This window comes from Brugia malayi (genome assembly GCF_000002995.4).
Source record: "Brugia malayi strain FR3 genome assembly, contig: Bm_v4_Chr4_scaffold_001, whole genome shotgun sequence".
Lineage (NCBI taxonomy): Eukaryota > Metazoa > Nematoda > Chromadorea > Rhabditida > Onchocercidae > Brugia > Brugia malayi.
The window spans coordinates 12,421,999-12,449,446 of NW_025062478.1; the positions used below are offsets into that span (position 1 = coordinate 12,421,999).

Sequence of the window (27,448 nt, forward strand, 5' to 3'; positions counted from 1 at the left end):
AACTTTAAACAAACTTTTTCAGTCTGTTTAATTTCAAATAATGAATAACTTCCCATTACAATTTAAAAGTTCATAGTTTTTTTTTTTTTTTTTTTAAATATGATCAATTCAATATTTCTTTTTTTTTTTTCATAGAATGTATCCTTTGGAAAGTAGAAATAGAATTTGTATAACATTTGTTAAATTTTAACATTTTTGGTTTTCGTTTTTTGATGAAAATAAGAAATGTAAATTGCTAATTACTCAATTAACATTGAGTGGAAGATTTGTCATCAGACATTAAATAGAAATTCATAAAGTATTAGCACAAGCTAAGATCAGTTCTAATAAATCTTTTGGATAAATATGATTGAAGTGAATGCAATATCATTAATGGAGAAATTTCAAACAATATCTTATTTGAGTATTTTACTTATTACAAGTAACTTTTAAGTTGAGTATAATGTTTACAAATATGTTGAAAAGATACTGATAAGAAGTTTATATGTTCGGTGATGAAAGTGGAAAATTCTAGAAAACGAGAAAGCGGGATGAATCCGATAGAGAATACGAGCAGGGTAACAGTACGGGTAAGTTAGTGATCTCTTTTCGATTAGTAAAAAGATTTGTAATCATTTAGGGTTTAGGTTCGGGAAGGTTACAACATATTGTGTGCAATATAATGATATTTTTGTTGATTACTGTTTCATATGATAAGAATAGGAATTAGAAATGAAGGTTGGAAAACAAAAAGACATTATTATCACATAATTTATCAATAGATTACTGATAAATTGAGCATTTGTTTTTTTTTTTTTTTTTTTTCTTTAATGCTTTATCAATGGATGCGAATCGTTTTGAAAATATTAAAGTCAAATTTTTTAAGATTAGTATTGTTGTGAGAATACAATTAGCTAATAAAGGTCAATATGACAGCAGTAAAGAGTGATCATAACACTGTACCAAAACAAGATCTGATGGCAGCAACAGTTAATATGGTTCCTGTCTCATCAGAAATGTATGAGTTATTAGAAGCATACGGTGTTGAGCGACATATGATGGCATATTACAACCGAGAAGAACCGAACAGGTACAAATTAAAATATCACTGCCTTAAATACTCGCTTAAAATTTTAATAAAATTCTGATAATGATACCAAAAATTTGTGTCACTAATGCTTCACTAAGTTTTCCTTAAGTTTTCTAATTAAAATTAGTTGCGAGTTTTATTTGATCTTAATCCATAATTTGAATTTAATAATGACATTGAAATGCTTCATCATTTATTTCATATATCCTTTCAGAATATATGTAAGTGCTTATGGACAATTGCACTTCATCGATCTATCCATGATTAATCCAACGAATAATGGTTCTGTCGTGCAGGTTAGTTGATGTATGTTCTGTACTTTGCTGATGGATGTTGACATAAATAACGCTTAGATTTAGTGTGGAATTGAAATGTTACCTGTTGTCGAAATAGGAAACAATATGGGAAATTGTATACAGATTGCTGTTGTTGTTGTTGTTGCTGGTATTATTATTGTTGTTATTGTTATTGTTATTGTATTATTGTTATTATTTTATTTCGTTTTCTAGCCTTTTTGTGAGTGCTATTGTTACTATTATTATTTCAATGATAAGTGAAAAAGAGATATTTAGAGATAAATCAAACATATGTGGATATTATGATTGATACGATAAGCATAAATAGTGGTAAATAGTGAATGATTATTTTTATTAAATAATTTTATAATACAAAAAAAGAAAGTATTGTTTCTTCTTTCTAGAATTTAGCTCTAAAAGCTTGTGAATTAACTCAGAATGATCCAGTTGTCCGGAATGACTTAGAAGCTGAACTAAATAAAGTGATTCAAAGAGTTTTATCAAAACTTGCTGAGGTAAAATTATTATCTTTGAATTTGTTTAAATTATAGATTCGTAGTACTATTGTTAATTGTTTATCAATTGTTATTTCTCACTTCTTAGATCAAACATTGCTTTCAAGATGAATTAGCTGTAGAACTCTGAGGAAATGAAATAGAGAGAAAAATTGAGAGAGAGAGAGAGAGAGAGAGATTGATTAAAAATTATTAATCTTTTTTTTTTTTAGAAACATAGTAGAAATGATGTTCCTTTAAAGACCGACTCATCAGAAAGTATGAATACTTCTACATGGCAAATGTTAACTGATACTGAACGTGAAGAATTACAAAGAGGTTAGCTGTGAGATACTTTGATATGATGGTGGTATTGCATATTGCATTCATTAGAAAAGTTATTCTCCAAAAATGGTTCACAGACAGTATTCTGTCATCTGAGTGCTCTCTGACCTTAATTGTGCTCAATATTCCATTTCATTTCATAATGCATATGTGATAATTAGTTAACGGTTCCTAATTAAGAACTTTATTTAATGAATTACTGATCAAAAATTAGAAGAGAAAAAAGCATTGTAAATTATGAATTTCTCAGATCCTAGAATTTCTTTCAGAGCGGCGCAAAAGGAATGCGTACAAAACTTCACTATGTAAGTCATTTCGAGAAAATAACATATGCCAATATGGCGATGAATGTGTTTTTGCACATGGAGAAAAAGAGCTTCGTCTTCCACCACAGGTAATGCTATGTTTACCTGTTCAAGAGAATCATTGATACGATTTGATCAAAAATATATATAGTCGACACTTTGATCAACTAAAATGTGCTACTTGATTTAAACTATTTTAATCAATGAAAGTGTCGATTATATTTTTCGAACTGTCATTAGCAAAGCTCCATACTTACAATTTTTAACTTTTCACAAAAAGATACTTTTAGGCTCATCCAAAATACAAAACTCAATTATGCAATAAATTCTCAGTGTGGAACTATTGTCCGTACGGTGCACGTTGTCAATATATACATCAACGTGTCAATGAAATATCAAAAATCGGTACAAATATGGTAAATATTGTTCGAATTATTTTGCATTCCATTAATTAAGACTAATTGATTAGTCTATCAATAATCTATAAATTATTAGACTAATTAATGATTGCTAGAAAATTTAATTATTTCATTTCAGTTGCAAACTAAAAAAAATACAAGAAGAAACAGTGAGAAGAATTTGCAACGTCCTTCTAGATGTTTTATCATAAAACATATGAATAAAAGGTTAGTATCATTAAGACTTTTCTGAATACTTTCAACAATTTAATATTATAAAATATTTTCAGTAAAATTTTCTTTTTTTAAATTTTATTCTCTCCCTCTCTCTCTCTCTCTCTCTCTCTCTCTCTCTTTCATATCTTTTTCAGTACTGAAAGTACTAATTCATCAGTTGCTCTTGGAAATCATTCATCCTTTGATGAACATGGCGGATTTTACTCATCTCTAACAAATACCGATTTCAGTGGTGGTGAAAAGAAAGGACAATCAATAAAGGTATTTTAAAATTGAAATTATACATCAAACCAAACTTAATTTAAATTAGATTATTAATATCTTCCAGAAATCATTTCAGGTATATTTTGCATACAAACATTTCAGCGATTATATCATTAAATTAATGTTAATTGTGTGAAATAATGAAGCAAACTTTGACATATGAATTTTACAGGGATCCGGTTTAATATTTCATCCGGATTATTCTATCAGTTACGATGATACTGAATCTCATCTTAATACAGATATAACCACAAATAATATCACTCTAAATCAATTTCGTGAACATTTTAATAATATGTTAGTTCTTCCAGTATTTATGCTTTTTCAGCAGAATTATCATAGTTTATTTATTTTTTAGTTAAAATTCTTAGCTATCATAAAAAAGAGTGTTTATTTGATTCAAAATACAAAAATTTTAGGAAAATCGAGGATAACGACAATATATTTTCACGATCTTGTTTTTCACGAATTGGATCAAATTAAGCTGAATGATCTAATCAAGCATAGGAAGTTCATTTAATCCAGTTTAAACGATTATGCAAAATTCTATTTATTATACTTTTTTCATTAATGTCTTGTGGAAGGTGCATTTTCAAATATTAAAAAAAAAAAAAGATTCGTAAGTTATTAATTATTTCTACTAAAGCGCATTATTCTTTTTTTTTTTTTTTTTTTTGTACTTCACATGGTTACTTGAGATTTCATTTATTGAAGGTAAGTTAAGGATCAAAGAATTTCATCGTTCCAATTAGTTAGAAATATTCCTTTTCTTTTTTTTTTTTCATTTCAAATAATTTTCTTTCAAATGTTTGTCTTCAAAGAAAATGCGACAATAAAATATATTATAAATTTGAAGTAATTGTTATTTATTCGTTAGTGCTACTACAAATTGTATTAATTTTTGACGGTATATGGCAAAAATCTTTAATTCGTTCCGTATATCAATGCTTACTTACTATTGTTCTAGCAAATGCATTTCTATTAGTTTATTGTACGAGCAAATCTTTCGTAATATTGTTGTATTACCATTTTATTTAAAAAAAAAAAAATTGTTTTATGCGTTGCGGTATTTAAAATTGATAGTTCTTATTATGTCAAAATTAATTTCTTTGTATATTTTTTTTTTTATCATACATTTCTTATTTCGTAAATACTTTTCAAACTTTCAATTTATAAACAATAAAATTATATTATATTATATTATTGCTTTTCTTAGAAGAACTAATTATTATTATTATTATTATTATTATTATCTCTTTTTAATAAAATATTCTCCAATTTATTCAATTAAACGATTTTTAGAGAAATCATAGTGGAATTGAGCTAATAGTGCATAATTAAGTCATAGCGCTCATTACTTTATTACTATTTTTTACATAAATTTTTGAAAAATGAAAAATCTATTAAATTTATTGATTATTATATTCTTAATAATTTTTTTTTATCATTGTGATATGTTATGCTTATGAATTCATAACATTGTTATTTATTTCGTCAATTTGTTCACGTTTTTTTTTTTTTTTTTTTTTTCACGCATTCGATACGTTTTATTGATTGTTGATTGAAATTTTACATTAACTTCATCAAGATGTCCTTTTTTTTTTTTTTTTTTTTTTTTTTTTGCTGTATAAAATATAAATATTGTTTATAACATCTTACTCAGTTAGTTTCGTCTAATGAATTTAAGATAGCATAAAGCGATAGAATTATTTTCAAGTCACAAAATTTTAAATAAAAATCACCGATAACAATTTGAAATTTTACATTAACTTCATCAAGTCGCATGTAATCGTGGTGATGTAAATTCAAATATGCCATAGAGAAATGTTATGTTAGTGAAGAAGTGAATTTTAGTCATACTTAGGCAAAAAAAAGAAAATCATTTACTCAATTTTACTTAAAAATCATTTACTCAGTTCTCGTGTTTATTTCATTCCTGTCCTCTGAAATTTCTTAAGTAAGTTAAAGATTATTAAAATCTATGTGATGAATTATTATTCAGAAGAAACGAAGTTATTTTTAATAAAATGTAAATGCGTCAATGAAATTCTGCATTAATAGGAGGGAATAATCATTGAAATTTAGGTTGGATTAATTCATTTTTTTAACTTAAATTTTTTTTTTAAGTCAATTAATTTTGTGCAACAATGAAGAAACAAACATTTAGTTAAAATGATAATTTGATGAATTAAAACTATTTGGAAGATTATAAGATGATAGGTTCGAGAAAGAGCACAAATAAGATTTTTACCATTTTTTTTTTTTATCAGTATTTTTTTTTTTTTATTATTTATTTACAATACATATTTATAAATGATATATCAAATTTTCTTCCATCATTTATTCAGGTGGAACAGAACAATTAATACCTGTTTAGTCTTTAGTTTGAGTTAAATTATAACTTATTCTCAACTAAATTAAACAAATTTTTTATCACCTTTATCCTTGTGTTTGTTAATATTACCAAAGAAATGTTGCATGCACTTGACCACTTGCTAATCTTATTCGATTAATTAAAAAAGAAATATTTAGATTAGCTTATTACTTTAATTTACATCTCAGTAATCATTCTCCTTATCAAATCACATTCTCTATGATCCATTACTGATAACATTTCTATCCCTAACAGTTTCAGTACTGTATGGCAGCGATGATGTCTTATCACGGTGATCTTCCTGTACATCGATCGAAAGAGCATTATCGAGTATATCTTTCCTTTTCATCCTTTCAACTTCAAATTTCTCAGCTTCCGAATCGTTTTCCACCGTTCCTTTAGTATCTTTCTGCGAACATACAACAGTAAGTAATCAAATAGGAAAAAAAAAAATTCTTAATTTTATTATATTTATATAAAGATTAATTAGAAGAGATAAGGATTAATTAATTAATTAATTAATTAATATTATAACTATGTTCAGAAGATACGTTGATAGAATAAAAGTAAGGATATAAAGATATGAATGATAAGACAATTAGATAATTATTTTCATTTAGGAATTTCTTGTTATATAGATAAATTATGTATCTGGCACAGCTCTGGCTCTATATTAGTAAATACTTTTTATGAGTGTTTAAGTCTAATCATAAAGTTACATATAAAAGTTAGCCAAGAAAAAAATTATACCAAAATATCTGTATCATATACTACATTATAATAATCCCGTTGATTATCTAGCTTTAAATATGAATACTGATCTGTGATATCTTCCAATTGGCTAGCTAATTTTTGTCGAATAGTCCCAAAATCAGGTCTCATCGATGGTTCTTGTGCCCAACAACTACGCATTACTTCATAGCTATAATGGGATTCATATTTTTTTTTTTTCAAAATAATATTAAAAATAAATCCTTTCTTTTCGAAAATAAGAAAAAAAATCGAATTGTTCTCTTTTACTTTCTTTGAAGTTATTTTTTTTTTTTTTTGTGAAGTCTTTCTTAAAAAAAAAAAAAAAAAAAAAAAAACTTTTTTTTTCAATAAAAATAAATTTACTAGTTATTAGGGCAGTTATCCGGTTGATCCATTCGTCCACCGGCATCCAAATGATCCAAAATATCATCCGGTTGTATGCCTGGATATGGTGAACCGCCAAGTGTAACAATTTCAAACATTAATATGCCAAATGACCAACTAAAATTTATGCCATATTTTTATTGGAAATTTTGAAGTGTTTCATTTATATTTTTTTTTTTTTTTTTTATTTATAAATTCCAAACTGATTTAAATGCCTAGAAAAAAAAAAAAAAAAAAAGACGAAAAGAAAAGGAAAATTCTGTCAAAGATCAATTTAGTTCAATAAATTTTATATCAAATAAACAAATCTATCCATCATTTCATCGTTTTATGATAGCTATTATACTTGTTTAACCTTATAATTACTAAGTATATTACAATTTAATAGCTGCCAAGAAGTATTTAATGCTAACACATCTGACTGCATAGTGAATTCATAGTGTTTGATAGCTTCTGGGCTCATCCATTTCACCGGTAATCGTCCACCCTTACTTTTATAGTTGGCAGAATCACGATAAATGTATCGACACAAGCCAAAATCACCAATTTTTGCATTTGTCTTATCATGCACCAATATATTACGTGCCGCGACATCGCGGTGCACAAAACCTTTCTGACTAAGGTATTCCTAAAAAATAATCCTTTTTCACCAATCATAATTACATTAATTAATCTATATTGAAGTTAAAAATTGAAATTTAATTCCAGTTAATCTAATATATCAATGTAACTCATCTTTTTATATATATGTATTTTTAATGAAAGTTTTAACATAAAATTTTTACAGGGAAAAAGTGCTGTCAGTAAAAATATAATTTTTAAATGAAATATATACAAAAAAGTGAAATTAAATGAATTTCAATGATTAGATATGAACATTTCTTACCAAGCCATAGCTAATTTGTACAGCAAACATTAATAATTGTTTAAGTGTTATCACTAAATCCTGATCAATCTTTTCATTCAAATTTGGTTCATCATAATCGATACCCATTTCGGTAAGCTAGAAAAAAACAAAAAAAAAAAAAACAGAAAACAATGGTAAGCATTCGTTAACGTTGTGACATTTAAAAAATTTTTTTTTTAAAAAAAAAAAAGAATGGATAATATTGTCTGTATTCGTATTTCAATTTAAAGTACTAATTTTAAATCAATCTTGCAAAAGCTTTTTATTTAAATTAATCACTACCTTTATCATATAAGCACATCGTTTCCTCAAGAAATGTAGCAAGTCGCCATCTGAACAGTACTCAACAATTAAGCAGTAAGGTTCTGTTTCTGTGATACATGCCAACATATTGACTAATCGTTCGTGATAACCCAATGTTTTCATCAATGAAATTTCATTCAGGAATTCACTTTTCGATAGTTGATCAGCATATTCTGAAACAATCACTTTATCATTGTGTTATCAGTAATATAATTTATCACTGATTGCAAAAGATAGAGCAACATTTCGCACTTTAATATGTGTATAAATATATGCTTCCAGAACAATTCTTATCATCGCATGAAAGAGTTTATATAAGGATGATAGAAATGCACTGATAACAATGATTATCACTTAGTGATTGATATGATGTTAAATTCAACTTTAGTCTGTAAAACATGAAAGTTTTTCTTTTTTTGATGATAATAAGATATTGAATGATGAAATTTATCATTTAAATTAGTTAAGCCAAGGATGATGGTAAATGCATCGAAATGAACTAGCAGCTATTAGAAGGAACATTAAAGTGATTTGAAATTATAACGAAGTTGGAAAATTTGATTTTAAAAATGAGTAAAAGACAAAGAAGAAAACTTAATAAAATTTATTAAGAAAAAAACTTAATGAAATTCTTTGCTATGCTAAAAAAAACTGAAATTACATCAAAATTTAAAAAAAAAAATTGAAATAACTTTCATAAAAATTTAGAGTTAATACTTGTTTTTTTTTTTTTTTTTTTTTTTTTTTTTTGTAAAGTTAAAACACAGAGTGCATTGCAATTACAAATTTGCAACATTTAAAAATCATTACCCTATTGATTAAACTTATGTTTTTAAAGTTAAAATGAATAAGAGCGAAGTGTATTAAAAAGATTGCTAAGTACTTTAAATGAGAATCAATAGTTTATTATTTCAATGTATTTTCATAAACTCTTACTCACTTCATTTGTCTACTATTCAATGTCAAGAAACAAATTATATTAACTAACAAAGATTTAGTAATTTTGTCTTTAATAAAACTTTTAGTAAGAAAAAAGTATGTCCGTAGGATGAAGGAAATCAAATGAAGCAATTTTATCATTTAATTTCATTGTCAATTAGTCGACTGATATTTTCACTAAAACAGAACAACAATAATACTTCAACAAATATTTACCCGATGGATTTATATTATTTAGGAAGACAAGCCTACAAATAGTTACAGACCTTAAATTAAATAACCTTTTCACTTCTACACAAATACAAGAATTTTTAATGTTGAAGAGAAATTGAATAGTTAGGTGCTGAAGTTAGCAAGAATTTAAATTAAGCTTACGCGACAAAACATAAAAGCACAGTTATCTAAACAACAAACATTTTTAGGTGAGGACAAATGAAGATGAAAGCTGCTTGTGAGTGAGTGAGTGAGTGAGTGAGTAATACTAATTTTATGTAAACATTTCTCCTTACCTAGCAATTTTTTCACTGCGACATCACAATTCTCGGCTCTCATCAGATTAATACCCAAGGTAGACTGAGCATTTTTATTCCCTTTTGCAATACCAATCAATCGACCTTTATAAACTGATCCAAATGCACCCGAACCAAGCTTTTGATCATCGTAAATAATGAGATTTCGACGCTCCAATTCCCATATATCTTGTCTTTATATATATTTACATTATTAATTGTTAGAATATCATTTCTTTTAATTCTTTTAATTATTTCTTATCTGATTTGTCGAATTTTTACGCTCAATTTTTTTTAAGCCACCAGATAAGAGGAATTACTAGTCATTTAAAATTACAGATATAAAAACTGATAAAGTACATCTTAGGCCTGCAAAGCTACAGAAAGCGCTGGTGATAATATGGATTTCAATAATAGCTAGCATTTACTGGTTAAATTATTTATTATTTACTTGAAAATGAGAACGAAATGACGGTGATATTCTTTTATCCATCGAATCTACACCTTAAGATTACCTTACATTCAAAATTTTATGTGTAAGCAATCAAGAAAAGTACTTCTGTTTCTCTAAAATTTATCAAATGTCAGTTTATTTTATTCTAATACTCACACAAATTTGATTCATTCAATGTTTTATTCTCCAATTGTATGAAAACATTTCTCGCCCTGACATTAAATCTTCGAAAATTTTAGAAGCTCTATTTGAAGGTATGGCAATGACTTATTTCAAAAATTTAATTACAACTAACTTTTTTGGTAAATTAGTATATCTTAAATCGTTGTTGTATTTCATTTGTTCGAGCTTTAGCTGATGCATTTTCACTTTAGCATTTTGTTTTCGCTGAATCCAAATAAATGTGCCAACAAGAAGCAATAACAGAGTTGCCGTACTGCCAGCAATAAGTCCTGTTAATAAGCCTGGACGTTGTTTTTTAAATGCTGAAAATACCATTTGAAAGAAAAGAGAATTTAGATAAGAAAATTCAGCCATGCAAGCGAAAAAAAAAAATTTATTATTTTTTTTTTAAGAATCAAGAAGATGAATTATAAGGTTTGATAAATAATAAGCAGATAGATAGACATGCAGCAAATGATAAGTGATAAAGTATTCGTTGTGTTGCTACTGCTTATCAATTCACTCTTCTCAACAGATTAGAATTGAGTGATATATTAAAGTAGTGATAATATCAGTTTCTTGATAAAAATGCTTATTATCATAAATGAATAGGAGAAAAGTAATTATAAACCTGCAGAATCAATAAATATTCTATTAGCTTTTGACTTCATGCCCAGTGCAACACCGCTTACTTCTGGGTATGTCAAATTATGAGGGTCGATAACAGCGCATATTGTCACACCGTATAATTTATTCATTTGTAAATTTGTTATTATTATCGATGCATTTACGAGGTTCAATTTTGCCTGGTTTAATTCAAAATATAAATGAAGCAATACAAAGTAAAATAGATAAACGATCATTCAACTGATCACTCAATTTGATCGATCAATTAATCAATACAATTAAAACTCGTCAGTGTAAAAAAAAACTTTTCAACTTTTTATATTCATTTAAGTTACATGAAAAAAAAAAAAAAAAAAAAAGAAAGTAAACTTAAAATTTACCGCACATGTGCCATTACTGTTAAATTTTGGACAATTTGTTGCATTACCCAAAATATGGCGCATATTAACACCAAGCAATTCTACCTGTAATTTAGAGCATTCATTTATTTAAAAAAAAAAAAAAAAAAAAAACTGTAAAAGAGCTATTTAGAGATATTTCTTGTGATAAATGATAAACTGAATAAAATATACTTATTTTTGTATTTCATCTAATATCGTAATTTCAACATCAAATCGATGTTTAAAGTAATGTAAGTTTAGTTAAGTATGAGTTTTAGATAATATTTTCTTCAGAAGTAGATTGAAAGTAATTCCAAATAGCAAATTTGTACATGAATAAAGAATGATAAGATGATTAAGTTAGTGATAATAAGCTTATTTAATACACTTTTCATATGTATCTGTCTATTTTTAAGTGGCTAATTTGTGTATGAAGTTGAATAAAGAAAGTAATAATGTTCAAATATTTAAAACATTTGCGCCTAATATTAATAAAAAGTAAGCAAAAGAAGCTAACATCAATTTCTCGATTAAATGGTTCAGCATCACCATAAAAAGCCACAAAATAAAGTGGTTTTTTGTTCATTAACGTGGACCGGAATGTCACGTTGACAGTTATATTGCTATTTACGTCATCCGGATTAATATGATCGTTGAGAATACTATAGGTAAATCCTTCTACTTGACCGCACATTGGTGGATGATGTGTCAACGGTTTATCATCACATGGACTATTCAGTACGGTAGCACAATCTCAAACACAAATATTCAAACTTTATCAAAAATTTCAACTATAAAAGTGGATAATTGATTAATTGTAAATGATAGATTATTTTCAACTGATACTGATACTTATATTTAATCCGAATATGTAAAATAATAAAGTATCTGAATTCTGGAAAGAATTCAAGAAAATAATGATAAGAAAACTTTTTCCAATTTAAATTATACAAATCACTTTTTGAATTATTGTTGGAAAATCACACTCTACTATTTCACTAAATTCACATATCTGAATTTAATTTTTTTATTTAACTAGTAAACTTCATCCTTTCGATGTTATCCATTTGAATTGTGTTCGATAAAGACTCACTTATTTTCAATGGTTTCATCGAATTTTGATTAAAATCATTGTTTGTTTTTGTAGTACCACAACGATAACTCTGAACTCCACTAACATAATACAAGAATTGACATTTGCGATACATTAAATCAGCGCCAAATTCAGCAATCAAAGTTCGTGGCTCTTCACTTCTTTCCTAAAAAAACAAATTTCCGTGAAAGAGGTTCTTCTTATCTTCAGTTCCAGTACATTGTCACATTTTTTGTCATACTTTGTCAAATATAAGTTATCCTTTAGTTGAAAATATATTTTTGACTTTTGTTAGAGGTGGAGAAAAACTTTTCACAACGTTGAATTCATTTAAAACTTGCTTAATAAGAAATTTTTTAAAAAAAGAGTGAAAACTAACGAATTCTGGAGCTGGTACTGCTTTCGATAAATCGGGAATATTACAGCTAACCATATGGAAGAGTAAATCTATTTTTATATCCTTTTCACCCAATGGCCAATCTAAAATCCAAAATATTTTGAATCATTGTTATCATCAAAATTTAAACTACAATTAATGAAATAACAAAGAGCTTTTAACTTTGTCAATTCTTAAAATGACTTAAGATAGTGTAAGTTGAAGTGAATTCCATTGAAGACAATTTTAAATTAAATAAATTAATTATCTTCCATTTATTGACTTATTGTTGCATAAATTAGTCGCAATGAACAATAAGAATGTTTGGAAAACAATTCATAAAAAAAATAAACAAATAGAACAGATTGCTACAAAATAAAATATATTTACTATATTTTGATGCTGCATACTGTAAAATTAATTTGATAGTTCCATTAGAGTAATAACCACTTTCGCTGAATGATTGATTCTGTAAAATGAAAATTTTAAGAAAGATTTCAAGGTAAAGTTACCCATGAGAATCCCTTTATAGTTCATAATTGATTTTCTAGTTGTTTAAAAAAAAAAAAAAAAATGATCGAAGTGTTCTAATAAATTTGAAAATTTTGAAAATAATTCTACTTCACACAGCACTCTCAACTTTCTTTTCAGCAAAAATATAAAAGTAACAATTTTATCATAGATTTTTTTTTTTTTTTTAACTTTGCAATTTTAACAAAATTACAAATATTTTTATAAATAGAAATATTGGATATTCTTGTAGAAATTTATTTAAAAAAAAAAAAAAAACATATTTAAACTGATAAAATTAAAAATTAACTTACAATATATTCCATAGATCTGACAGTTAAATTTTTTATAATTTCAGGTGAACTTGCGGGTATTTCTTGCACATTGCTAAAATTGCTAATTCCTGCAGTTGTTACTGATGCAAGTTGGAATAGCAATGGATTACAAAAATTTGTTTCAGATTTCGTATAATTTAGCTGTGATGTTGTTGTTGTAAGCTGAAATTGAGAAAATTATTTCATTTTCATTTCAACTTTATGCCACAATTTAAATTTCAATATAGTCAATCTGAGATTTGTTTAGTGCAAAAGATTAAATTAACAAATTTTATTTTTCATTTTCAGAAAATTCCAAACATTTCGAAGCTATTAAAAGAGTATTTATAAATTATCAAATTTTTGTTAAAATGTTTAAGTAAATGAAAAATATTTTAAAACTAAATTTTGCTCATCTCTTTCGCTTTTTCTTTATTTCTCTTTCTCATAGTTAAAAGGTAAATAAAATAAAATAAAATAAATGTGACAAGACATGCGACAAGACAAGACAAATACTACTAACATCCATCGGTAACTACCAATGCCTTAATTATATTTTAATTATTCTATCTTACATTTTATATCGGATATATTTAAAAGTTATACAATATATTCAACAATATTTAAAAGTTAACATTTTCTAAATAATGTCAACAATAAAAATTAGCTACCAGAAAAAAAAAAAAAAAAAACAAACAAAACTCATATCAAATTATTAAATTTGTTGAAGCATATAAAAAATGACAGTGTAAAACTTACAAAATGATAGCTATACTCATTGTCCCCAACTTTTTTGATCATTTTCAACAAATACAATGTTCCATCACCAATCCAAGTAATATTGATGGAATATGAGGGTGTATAGATCCATTTAATATCTTTCGGTATTTCAGGTTTTGGTCCTTGGTTTATATTACCATCACATGTCTCCCAGCAAATTTTCTTGTCTCGAATCTTATCATCCTATAAATTCTAAGTAATATTTCTATAACGCTTTCTTCACTCTTCTTTTTTTTTTTTCATTTTGAAATTTTAATTTGTTACCATTTTTCAAAATTTTATTATTGTTTTTTTAAAAATAATGAGTGAGTGTACGTATTAGCAGCAAACATACATGTTTGACGATATTACTTTTTATTTTTTTCCGCATTAAGATCAATTTAAGTTGAATAAAATTATAAACTTAAAAAAAAAAATTTTTTAAAACTTAAAATGAGAAAATTAATTTTTCATCCTATCAAACATAAAGTTAATAACTGTAAAAGATAGCAAAGAAAAAAGTTGAAAGACTAAAATTAAAATCGAAATGGTAGTGGTAAAAGAAAATAAATGATCTATTCGAATAGAGGTCAATTTAAAGTTGTAAATTTTTGTCCTCTTTTAAATATTCTCTTTAAGGATGAAAGTTTAAAAAAAATTTTAAACTCACGCAAAGGTCATTTGCCATATTTTTCTTGCATTGTTCTTCACAATATTTTGAAGATTGCTGAAAATTCATCACAATAATTGTTCTTTTTTTTTTTTTTTATTCTTATTAAATTATTTTAATCTCAGTTTTTCTTTTTTTCTTTTTGTTTAAAATATAAAAACAATTTTGCAAAATTAGTCCTTATTTGCACTTTTTAGAATTTTTTTTTTTTTTTTAAAGAATTTAAAGTTGAAAAACAACTGAAAAACTTTGTGAATTTATAAACAAAATACGCAATTTAAAAAAAAAAAAAAAAACTTTTCATTTTAAATACATCATTAGTTTACATGAAATAAGCCAATTCTAAGATTTAAAATTGCTTTTTTAAATTAAATCATTTCTGATTATTAGCTATGCTAAATTGAAAATGTGCTCAATGATTGATACTATTAAATATTATTTCACATTTCAATATACTTTAGTATATGTTTCAAATGAACACAAAAACGAAATCTATGCTAGAAAATCTCTCTAAGTAATTAATTCAAATTAAATTAACATTTCACACATGTGGGAAAGAAAAATAATGGTACAATTATCATAATATAATACCTTATCGTCGATGACACATTTGGCGACACACCTCAGTTGACAAATGCGCATTTGTGATAAGTTCGAATTGGTCGTATTTCCGCCATTTATTCGTAAAATGATAAGTAAGAACAATATCCATAACTGACACATTAGCAATAATAGTTCGAATCGTAACAGTGCTCCATTCGATGTCGTTAAAATTGACTTTCCTTAATTTAAAATATTCATTTCAAAGTAAGCGAAAATAATTTGTTAATTTTTGCAAACTTCACATTCGTCATATCGTATATTTTTTTTTTTTTTTAATCAGAATAATTTTTCAAAAGGTTTAGAAAAAAAGTTTTTTTCAAAAAAAAAAGAAAAAAAACGACCAAATATTAATGAAAATTGTTTTAGTTTAATTTAAATTAATCCATATGCACAGTATTAAAATTGTCGTCAAAATTACGATATTACAAAACAAAAAAGTAAACCATTTAATTCAATGCATTATTTTTAAGCTATATATTTTGATACTTTATTAAATTACAATTTAAATGAAGTTTATGTAAACTAAATTTGAGAATTCATTATCTAAGTAATCCCAAGAATGGCTTTTTTATAACTTTAATTCTGTAATAACTTTTTCAATTAACCTTTTTTCATCTTTCAGAAATTCCACCTCTCTTAATGTGAATTTTATTAGATTACAAAGATCGAACACTTCAATTCAATCATTTTATTTAAATAATAATACTTTCTTCTACACATTGAAATTTGCCAAAATATATAATTTTAAAAAATTTTTTCTTTTTTTCTGCTCAGCAAGATTATTTTGAGCTAATTAGTCATAAAAGAGGTCAAAATTTGCAATAAATTCGTTTAACACAAAAAAAATTTGTTGATGCAATAAATATGGATAAGAACAAAAAGATTTTACATTTTTAAAATACATTAAAATAAATTCAAAAGAAAGCTAATTATTAGCAATATTAATTGATATTTTCACAAAAATGACATTCCAATTCATTTCACATTTTACTACGCCCAATATTTCACACTCAAAATCTAAATTATTTATTAAAACATTAAACAAAAGAACTATTTAACCATTATGCAAAATTTCTACCATAGAACATTCCGATCAATTAATATTGTCATTTCAGGAAGTTTTTTATTTCAAAAAAAAAATTCTCTAAAGATTCTGTTTACCGTTACACTAATTATTTGGTATTTATTCAGAAAAGTTATAAAGTTCCTTAAAAATTCTATTCTAGAAAAGATAAGTGTTATCATATTGATAATGGATAGAGAATGTGACAAGAAATTTTGCTAGAAATGGAATAAAATAGCAAATAGTATGAATAGAAATGACATTCTAATTTGATAGAAAAAAATTTTTTTTTTCAAAAAGAAAAAAAAAAATAATATTTAAGAGTTTTTGCTATAAAACTTTTTATCAATTTTCAATTATTTGTTTTTGCAATGAATAAAACATAATTTTAAAATTTAATTTCGACATTGATAATTTATGCATAATTGAAAGATATATAAATATATTGTAATATTGCTTTCCATCTCTCGACTAAAAGTGAATTCAACATTTAAAAATTTAACATCGCCTGAATATTCACAAATTTCTAAAATTACCAACATTCTCTTCCAGTAACTTAACTAACTAAATTTTATATATATCTAAATTTTAAGGCAATTAAAATCAGCTTTTATGGAATAATGCGCAAAAGGAAATATTTTTTGAAGATGAAAAAAAGTATGAGAGTAATAGATGATAGCTATATCCTTGCATCGATATTTGCGCCAATAAAATGTCATCATCTATTGGGGGGTGACAATTCCGCGACAGTTGACAATAACAGTAATGGCGAGGAGAGGACGAAGATGCGTAGAAGATTGCTGTACCCGCCGATACATTCCACAGCATCACAACAAGTTCTCATACAAACATTTCTGTCACAAATTAAAGATTTTCATCGAGAAGGAAAACCATTCAGCAATCTTTGCTATTTTTAGGTATAAGATAGATTTAAAACTGGTTTTTAGATATATTTAAGTGCATACAAAAACAGACAGACAGACAGACGTAGACATACACACACACACACACACACACACATACAGACATACACACATACATAGACATACGTACAGTGCAGTGTATCGGGTGGGTACCTATTACCCTGTATTACAGGCATTGATCACAGACAATATTGATATCACTGAAGTGTATGTCTAAGATATTCGTTTATCACTTAGGCATATGAATTTTGAAAATTTAAGGCTTGAAGGCTTAAGGCTTGGAAAACTGAGCCTAGTTAATTAATCACTGTCTACTAGTTTATCATAGTGATAAGTGTTGAGATACTAGTTAAAAAATAAAAGGGTACTAACAAAGTGTAAGTTATTTTTCAATAGATGTAAATTGGTAGAAAGATGAGGAATGCTTAACCGTTTGTTATTATTTTGAAACTTAAAAAAAAAAAAAAAAAAAACATTAATTTAATGAAAAAAAAAAAAAAAAAACCAACTAAAAGTTATTGATAGTTTCATTAAATAAAGTAAAAAAAAAAAGAAAAAAAATTGATTGAATAAATAAATTAGAAAAATTCACTCGAATATTAATTGAAAATAAGAAGTGTACGAGATTACTAAATTTGTTAAAATGTGTTCTGTGACAGATATACTATACTGTTTATGAGAATTTCATCAGTTCAATTACTTAAATTATTTCTTCTTCATTTTAAAATTAAATTCATTTTCATAAGTCTATCAGAAGCGATGATAATTTACAAACAAAAAAAAAAAAAAATGAAATTGAAATTAAATATTAATTGGTACATTTAACTTTTTCATAATTTAAATTTTGCTTTTTTTTTTTTCATTGTGATGTTTTATCAATTATGTAACTTTTTAGGATATTTTCACTATTTGCTAATTATAGCCTAGAGGTTGCTAATAAAAAAAGAAATTATCCAAACATTTTTGGTTAATATGAAAGTTTTGCATTTGAAGAAAACATTTCTTATAACTTTAATTTATCAATTATGGATCGTATTTAAGTTTAATTTAGGAGAAGGATTAATGAAAATACATTGAAAATTTTCCATTTTTCATTTTTTATCCAATTGTGAAAAAATTTTTTTTTAATTCATATTTTAAACATTGAAAAAAATAAAATATTTTAAAATTTAGAATTACTTTAATTGCTATTTCTTGTTTCATCGCTAGCAGTAAACAAGGAATGATAAGCAATGTAAAATGTATCAGAAATTAAGCATAGAACAAAGAATTCCATCGAGATTCAAATAAGTAGATGAAAATTCAATAATTCTCAAGAATGATATTGAAAGGAATATTAAATATTTCATTTAAAACTTTTTAAATTTACAAAAAAAATTTATTTCAGTAATCTAACATTTGGTAGACGGTATGTGTTCGCTTGCTTTCATTCCAATTTGTTTTTACTTTGAAAAAATTTGTTCATTTTTAAGACTCTAAAGACCATTTTCTTCTTTTTAAGGATAATTATTATTTTGTTTTAAAATAGAATTCAGACTTACCCTTATTCCAACTTACTTGCCCTTATTCCAACTTACCCTTATTCCAACTTACTTGCCCTTATTCCGACTTACCCTTATATAATTATTCCTAGTAATGCATCAATATGACTGCTACATACAATTCAATTTTATAGTACTTATAAACTGTGTTACAGTATTAATTCTTAAATTAAATTTTGATAAAATATCATTTTTTGAATTTCTAAAGTAATGAAATTTTTTTTATAAATACTAGCAAAATAACTTTAAAAAGGATAATAATTATCATATCAAAAACAATTTGCACACAAATATCACATTTTAAAATCGTAAAATTTTTGGAATTAATAGTAAATTTATGAACAGTAACTAATATACAGGAAATACTTTTGCTAACAATGAGAATTATACTAAAAAATTAACAAAAATTAAATAATAATGATTGAAAAAGCGAATAGATTACTTAAAAAAACATGCCCAATAGTCTGTTGAAATAATCAAATTGAAATAAAAATAATACATTTTTATCTACTCAAATAAAATTTATTCGTGCAAAAAAAAATTTCTTTAATATTTCAAAAGTTCTGTTTAATTTTCTAAAAATTCCAATTATTTTCGAGTTTATTTTGCTGAACATCTTTCAAGAGTAATTAAACAATTGAAAATTTTAATTTATGAACTTTTTTTAATATAAATTTTTTTGGAAGAATAGGAAATTAATTAAAAAAAAAAAAAAAATACTTTTAGAATGTTTTTTTTTTTTTTTTTTTTTTTGATTTTTCTTTTATTTGAAAGACGAAATTAAAATTCTGAAATTTTTTGCATTCACAAAATAACATGCAAGAAGCAATTATAATGGAATATGACATGGTATTACCTACCTTACAACAATTACCGATAATTTTATTATCAAAAATTGCATCTAACTTAAATATCTATGAACAAAAAAATTTCTCTGATACTTGCAGAGCTGCTAGATCGGTAAGAAATCGATCGATTCTGATAATTTCATTTTATAAATTACTAAACTCGTTTTTTTTTTTTTTTTTGTTATTTTAAAATTCATAGCTATTGATATCACTAACGTTTACTTAAATTTATGTTAACGTTTACTTGAACTTAGATCACGTTCACGTGTTACAGGCATTAAAATTATATTGGAAGACTTATACCGATTTTCACGTAGGTGCAGTGATGAAGCAAGCTTTTTCAATTGCTTATGAAACGAATCAATATTCGTTGCATACTATACGTAAAGAAATTGCCAATATGTTGCGTCTAATACCTGACTTTACATTACGTACGCTTCATTTTCAGCCTATTTGTACACTACATCTATGGGATTTGCAAGATATAGAATTGTTCACAAGAAAGTTTGTTTACTTTCAAATTTCAGTATTAAACTTTAAAGCATTTCTAAAATTTCATAAAAAAGATAATCCATATGAAATGAACCATGTCAACAAAGTTAAAATAAACAGGAATAGACTATCATTTGATGTCTCTATTTATGATATAAGGCGCAAAGTTCTGAAAGAACTAATAATTTTGGTCACCAAAATTTGGTCTAATTTATTCAGTGATAAATTTTAGTTAGAATATCAATGTTTCTTCTCAGGAAAATGGATTCCTATGTGCTTCTATTTCCGCTAAAGTTGAATTTTTAGATATTTAAATCAATAAGTAATATTTCGACTAATTCTGCTAATTATGATTCAAATTTAAGATCTGCGAAACAAATTTATGGCGCGTTGAAACATTTGGATTTGCGTGGTTGTTCGGTGGAATACAATGAATTGAAATATTTCTCGAATGCATGCAGCAAGCTTTCATCAATTGCAATCACGCACGCTGCTATTATTCTACCAAATGAATTATTTGAAAACGAAGATTGCATGAAGTAATAAAGTTGTAAAAAAAAAAAAAAAAAAAAGAAAAGCTTCCTTCTACACCATTAATAATATCATTAATTGCATTTTAATTTTAATTTCAAAATTTAAAAAAAAAAAATTTGCAAAATTTAGTTTCAGACAAAATGCATTAGGACAGCATCCATTCGAGCAAATGCATGAATTTCTCCGTTTATCGCTTCCTAAATTTACGGAAATGGAAAAAAGTGGAGAGCTACCGGTGGAACACATTGAATTGATTACTAAGCTACTCATATTATTTCCATATCTTGAAACTTTCCAAATTGATTAAATGAAAATAATGTGAATGATAAGAGGAAAATGAAGCCAATCTGGCTGCAATCTTTTTTTTTTTTTAATAATAAAATATTAATTTATAATTAATAAAATTTAATGCTTAACATTCTTTTTTTTTTTTTTTTTATGCTCTCTGTGTATATTAATTCTAGTAAACAGTTAATTATTCTTGTATCTTTAATGTCATCGCATATTTGTCAGTGCTAAAAAAATGATTTTATAATACAATCAATCATTTTCATAATTGTGTCATATCTAAAAAAAAAAGTTGGAAAAAAAAACTTTAATAAAATGAAGTGCTATACATTGTAATATTGGATAGATATTTGTCATTTTAAATTTAATGATGCAAATTTTAGAAAAATTTTATAATATTAATTATGATCATTGAGGTGCTTATAATAATAAATCAATCGTTCTACAAGAAGTACTGAAATATGATATACTGTATAAATGAGTTTAATCGGAAAGTGTTGTAGAGGTGCTTAAAAGCAACCTATGATTAATTTCAAAACAAATTTTTTATATAATTTCCATTGCAAGTTTTTAGCTAGTTGATTAATTTTAATTATTGAAACAATTTATTTTCAGGAAATATCAAAATTTATTTTAGTTATCGAAACTATTTTCAGGAAAAATTCTTTCAAATGTTTATTAATTTATAAATTATATTATTACATCAATTGCTATAAATAAACTAATATCCTAGCACTTTTCTTATTTTTGTAACATTCTTCTATTCCTCATTGATAACAAAATGAATTAATGAAATTGAGTGATAACAATTTTTTTTTCTTTGAAATGAATCTATAATTAATTCAAAGTGTTCAAACAAAAATGCTGTTTGGAAGATGCCACAGAAGTTTATCTTTTTTTTTTATGATAAGAATTGTGATAATAGGACAGAACGAAGAAAACCTATGGTGACATTGAAAATTAACATTGTCAATTAGTTTTACTGTCACACGAGAGCAATCCTTAATTCAATGATAAATCATTTTTTTAGACTAAAAAAGTATGAAAAGCTTCCTCGAATGGGTACAAGTTTCCTCCAATGAATAATTTGACATTCAGATATGCATTAGACAAGAATGCCAGATGTTTTAAGAGAATATTAAACAGAAATGTTATAATTACCAGCAAATTATATATATTAGTAAAAAAGTTTTTTAAGATTCTGTCACATTCATTATTATCTGAAAAATTTTATTTTTAATTTATTATTATCATAAAGAATTAAATAAATTTTTCAGATCTTTTTCTTCAGACGTTTATTTATTCATTTAAAAAAATCAAAAATGCAGCATATAATATAATAAATAGTACCAAAAAAAAAAAAAAAAAAAAAAAAAAGTAACCAATAAATTTTTACTGAAATTTGATTCAGCAATCTATGAAATGATGCTACTTGTAATCTTGTAAAATAATATCTCTAAAAAATCTAAAAAATCTCTAGTGAAATATTATAAATCTTCTAGAAACTTTTAATTATAAAGATGAAAAGACATTTCATTTTATTGTTATTATTGATTTGATGACGACTGGTAAGTTTTTTTTAAGTGCAACATTTTTAGCAAAAAAGAAAAGAATGTATCTTATTTTCTAATTTAAACATACAATCTGGTACTGAAATGAAAAAAAAAAAAAGTCAGCCTATTATAAGAGCTAATTAAAAGTAACAAATTATAACATTTATTGTTAATCTTTTTCCTGTGATAATATCTCGAAAGGCAATTTCAAATTATTGATCCGAATTTATATGAACTTATCGAAATGGAATTGTTTGTCTAATCGAACATAATGCTTGAGATTTTTTAACATATTAAAATTCAATTTCAGCAACTACTTACTCTAAATCATTTATTACTATTATTATTATTATTATTATTCCTTCACTACTGCTTATAGCATTATCAGTTGCAGATGATGCAACAAATGATGTGAGTATGTAATGGTTTGACAAAATTAAGTTTAACTTACATCTTTATTTAACATCTGGAAGAAAACTATCACATTTTTCATTTTTCAAGTTTACAATTTCATTCTCGTAATTTTTGCTATCAGAAACTTTCGAGCAATAAAGCAAAAATTTTCTTCTACATAAGAATCAAATCTCGAAGCTCTCTCGAATTCTGGTTTTCTTTTTTTAAAGTTACATTGCCATTTTTTTTTTTTTTTTTTCTTATTAGATTTATCAATTTTACCAACTCAATGTTTTTAAATCAGATAAGGAATGAAGACACTACGTCAGCGAAAAACTCAAGAAATGAATCAACTATTAACCAATCAAAAAAACCACTTACTTATCATGATTATTTCTATATAACTATGAAAGATTATTTCTTGCAACTGAAAAAAACAATTTATGTAAAATTAAAAGAAGCTCAACCTGATACAATCGATGATGCTATCGAATTTCAATCATGGACGCTGTAAGTTTATGTGCATTTCAAACAAGATCATAATAAAATTTCATTAATCATCACTGCTTTAAGTAAATTATCAATGAACTCTAATAAAGTTTCTTCTCAAAGTTTTCGTAAGTGTAATTTCAGGTCAATACTAGCTGTAATTATATTATCATTCGTATTCATTTGCTGCTTCATACCACTCCTCATCTGTTTAGCATGTAAACTATTTGGGTGTTGTACATGCACTGGATGCAGGGTATGCCTTTAAATAGGCTAGCAAATCATTGTAGCCAAGGACTTGACTTCCATATCACATCTGGTCTTGTCTGTTTTTCTGACACAATATTTAGCCAAGAGACGACATTTCAAGGTGAGTGATAAACAATACGAAGAAAGAAGGAATAATTATAATTGTTGATGAAAAATGAAATCTCTTAGACTAATGATGGATTGACTCGCAGATACATTTTTTGGCAGAACTCTACTCAAAAACGTTTATCTAATGAACACCGTAAGCAAAATGGAAATATCCGGAACAATATTCCCAAAGTTGAGTTTTATAAGCCATGCCACAAACGTAATTCTGTTCACAAATTTGAAGATAATAACTTCGAAATGAATGAATTAGCAGCCAGGTTTGCAAATTTGAAAAAAAAAAAAATGGAGGATTGAAACGAGATGTGTAATACTGCAACAAGCTTTACCTTGATATTTTCTGAAAAAAAAAAAAAAATGGACCGCTAGCATTTCTCTTCATAATCACACCTTCTCTTGAGTCCAAGTCATTGGTTAATGCATTAATATATGCAAACTATAATTGATAAAAGTAACCAAGAAATATTTATTAATCTCAATAAAAATTTCAGTGCACAGAAATTCCCGTTATAATCAGCATTACATACAGGAAACATGCTTTAAAAAATGCTGTGCAACCGGGAGAGCTTTGGAATAAATGGAAATAGTTCAGTAATTTCAAACATATTTAAAGCTAATAAAGTTATGTACATACAAGAACGCAAAACTGTAAATTATTTTCATCTTTTTTGGAGGGGAATTTATAAAACAGAAATCCCGTCTAATACCGAAATGATGACAACAAGGAAAAGTTCAAATTAAACATGAAAATTTTTAAAGATCAATTACTTTATTCTTTTTTCTCTGTCATATACTGCTTTAGCAAAGCATCCACTTTTGTAATCGCTGGATCCAAAAATCGATTGTACAAAACTATCGCACCATAGGTCTGCGGCAGATACAGGTAAAGCATGAATAATGCCTAAAAAAGCAAATACTATAGCAGAATGATATTAAGTAACCGCGTTTCTGACTTGATAAAATAACTTTGAAAAAGTAAATTGTAAACAACCATTATGATTTACTTTTTCAACTTATAGCTAAAATTAATGCATCTGCTCATGATCAATAACTAATGCATATCATTAACTGCTTTTCAGTGCATGAAAAATTAGTTGTCATTGGCACAAAAAAAAAAGCGACCTTGATGATCCAATAAACAGGAAAATAGCACAATATTAATTCTGCAAAGAAATCAATCAATGAAAAAGCTGAGAATACTGTCCAATAAATAAGCCAGTGAGTATCATCATCTTTTTGAGCAGTTCGAATGGCCTAGAATTGATCTTTTAATGCATGATCTCTTATCTTCTAATTCCATTCTCATCCAAGGTATTACGACTTTTAAATATTCCCTGTCACTGAAATTTAACACCACTCGAAACTGACTGACTGACACAAATTCGAAATCATCCTTCCTAACGAAAAATCCACTACTAAGTATTGGAACTTGTTCTGAGTTTCACAAACTTCTGCTTCATTCCAACAATTAAATTGCCTACATCTTCCAAATTCTCTCCGAAAGTCTTAAATCTGATGATATAGCTGTGAAAAATATGGCACATCTTAAGCAGTCTTCAAATTACCTTGACAGAAGCATATGCTGGATATGCGAAACCAATAAAATTACACACCAATCTAGCAAATGCTCCAAAGACCATATATAATCCAGCAAGAGCAATGACAGCATAAGCTATCTAAAATTAGTGTAATATGTTATATCAGTTACTAATAATAAGAGTTATTACAGACAAAAACGCCTGCATAAATGTAACTAGGAGAAAATATTACATTAGCTAATCAAATTCTTAACTATTAACTTATCATGTTTACTATACAATAGTACCCACAATATAGAGATTTTATCCAAAAGCTAAAAAAAAAAAACAATGTAAACATATATGTAATAAAACGGTAATGCAAAACAAATATAAAGACGATAATAGGGCATAAAGGGAATTCCACATTAATATTCAATCGGTATTATGAAAAGATTTCACGGACTTGGGTTTTGATTTGGTAATCAGTTTTACATTCAAAGTCATTCCGTCGGATCATGAAAAAGTACAGCCATCATCTTGAAAAAAGCGATCGAGACAAGATATGTTCGTTAATAATCGATTAGGAATTCCTAAACTCTAAATGCAATGATCACGAAGTATTGTACCATGCATTTATTAAAATTACCTTTTCTCTTTCCAAATGTGTCTTCTGTTCTAGCTGTTGGAATGCCTGATCAACTGCTTTATTGTCTTTCGGATATAATAGATTGTGGAAAATCATTTTTAGATCATCCAGTGAGCTGATTATTGTTCCTTTATTCTTAATATCACGTTTTTGATCTGGCCACTGATCACCGCCTGCTACTTCCAATATTTTTGTGCTTTCCATTGCTATAATAAAGTTTACCAAAAATTATAATTTCAAAACCATTTATAGGAAAAAACATCCCGAGCATTCCTCGCACTTGCAGTATACAACTGAAAAAATTCAGAAAAAACGAATCAAGACTGTCATGAAAAAAATCTTTTAAAAATAATACATTATAACCACTTCTAAAACGATGCAGCTTTCGGCGTATTTGACTGATGTTTCATGACCTGAAACATCAGTCAAATAAAGTAATTAGTAAATAATGACTCTAATCATCTTAGAATTGGTAAATAACGCCCGCTCTACAAGTAAATTTTGCAGAATTCCAACAGGTAAAATCACTTACCTATTATTTAACATAATTATTTCTTCTTATTCCTCAATTAATGAGACCTCCGACATCGTCAAATTCTAAACTATGTTTTTATAGAATGAAATAATTTGAGAATGTATGCAAAATGTGGGCGCGAAATTCAAAGCTAACATTCCTAAGGAAATTATCCGAGCATATGCTTCGCATCCCAATATCATTTCAAAAACATATCTCTGAAGAGGAAACAAGGGCTAATAAAGAGATTAATTTATATGTGAAATGTCTGGATTTCCTCTTATGTTCGAGAAACTCATCTAATAGCTCTCATTCCCATAAAAACTGTACTTCAATCACTTTCATCAATCTGCAGTTATTGCAAAAGAAAACAAAAATGCGCTCTCATAGTCCTACTATCTTGTTGGACACGGTCGTTGACCTTATAGCTACCATAGATAATATCCATCAAAATAATATTTGTCACTACTGCTTACATGTTAGCTTCTAGAAGTTGCAAACTACTCAGCTAACATACTCTTTCATTTACACAATTGATACTCTTACAGCATAATTTATCACTTGTCATTAAAGTAAACCGCTTTCACTCCAAGTTCATAATTTAAACAGTAATAAAAAAAAAAAAAAAAACCTGCATTAAACATATGGAGAAGTGACAATTTGAAAAATTTCTTTCTCTCGCATTTATCAGGCCAATATGAACAGAGGTTATCTTAACTTGAGATCCCACTAAACTTGCTCACA

At 26.2% G+C, this 27,448-nt stretch overlaps 5 protein-coding genes across 6 annotated transcripts; 3 read left to right on the forward strand and 2 right to left on the reverse strand.

Moving 5' to 3' along the window:
- Positions 1-908: 908 nt before the first annotated feature.
- Bm6155 (transcription factor pos-1, putative) lies at positions 909-3,891 on the forward strand (the record flags this gene model as incomplete). Its single annotated transcript, XM_001895269.2, has 10 exons — positions 909-1,069; positions 1,284-1,365; positions 1,770-1,880; positions 2,093-2,198; positions 2,474-2,598; positions 2,800-2,925; positions 3,047-3,135; positions 3,279-3,405; positions 3,581-3,705; positions 3,828-3,891. 10 exons carry the CDS (start codon positions 909-911, stop codon positions 3,889-3,891), a joined length of 1,116 nt encoding a protein of 371 aa, XP_001895304.2.
- Positions 3,892-5,999: 2,108 nt separating this feature from the next.
- Bma-hir-1 (Protein kinase domain containing protein) lies at positions 6,000-15,645 on the reverse strand (the record flags this gene model as incomplete). 2 transcript variants are annotated; one of them, XM_043082535.1, is made up of 18 exons in its annotated part: positions 6,000-6,191; positions 6,533-6,704; positions 6,899-7,036; positions 7,333-7,547; positions 7,806-7,922; positions 8,109-8,302; positions 9,578-9,771; positions 10,327-10,516; positions 10,825-10,999; positions 11,201-11,284; positions 11,718-11,953; positions 12,294-12,459; positions 12,673-12,773; positions 13,060-13,138; positions 13,494-13,676; positions 14,253-14,456; positions 14,923-14,979; positions 15,514-15,645. In XM_043082535.1, the coding sequence occupies 18 exons, from the start codon at positions 15,643-15,645 to the stop codon at positions 6,000-6,002; spliced, it is 2,829 nt and encodes a 942-aa protein (XP_042938469.1). The 2 variants fall into 2 exon arrangements, with proteins under 2 accessions (XP_042938469.1, XP_042938470.1); XM_043082536.1 differs by lacking the exons at positions 9,578-9,771; positions 10,327-10,516; positions 10,825-10,999; ... (7 more) ...; positions 14,923-14,979; positions 15,514-15,645 and having other exon boundaries at positions 8,109-8,252.
- Positions 15,646-19,886: 4,241 nt separating this feature from the next.
- Bm7690 (Uncharacterized protein) lies at positions 19,887-21,233 on the forward strand (the record flags this gene model as incomplete). The annotated part of the gene is made up of 4 exons (XM_001895267.2): positions 19,887-20,012; positions 20,175-20,404; positions 20,758-20,931; positions 21,062-21,233. 4 exons carry the CDS (start codon positions 19,887-19,889, stop codon positions 21,231-21,233), a joined length of 702 nt encoding a protein of 233 aa, XP_001895302.2.
- A 2,333-nt stretch (positions 21,234-23,566) lies between these two features.
- Bm14728 (Uncharacterized protein) lies at positions 23,567-24,537 on the forward strand (the record flags this gene model as incomplete). The annotated part of the gene is made up of 4 exons (XM_043082537.1): positions 23,567-23,670; positions 23,794-23,905; positions 24,088-24,284; positions 24,516-24,537. The coding sequence occupies 4 exons, from the start codon at positions 23,567-23,569 to the stop codon at positions 24,535-24,537; spliced, it is 435 nt and encodes a 144-aa protein (XP_042938471.1).
- A 256-nt stretch (positions 24,538-24,793) lies between these two features.
- Positions 24,794-26,394, reverse strand: Bm4457 (TB2/DP1, HVA22 family protein; the record flags this gene model as incomplete). Its single annotated transcript, XM_001895266.2, has 4 exons — positions 24,794-24,925; positions 25,147-25,278; positions 25,590-25,700; positions 26,191-26,394. The coding sequence occupies 4 exons, from the start codon at positions 26,392-26,394 to the stop codon at positions 24,794-24,796; spliced, it is 579 nt and encodes a 192-aa protein (XP_001895301.1).
- Positions 26,395-27,448: the final 1,054 nt, after the last annotated feature.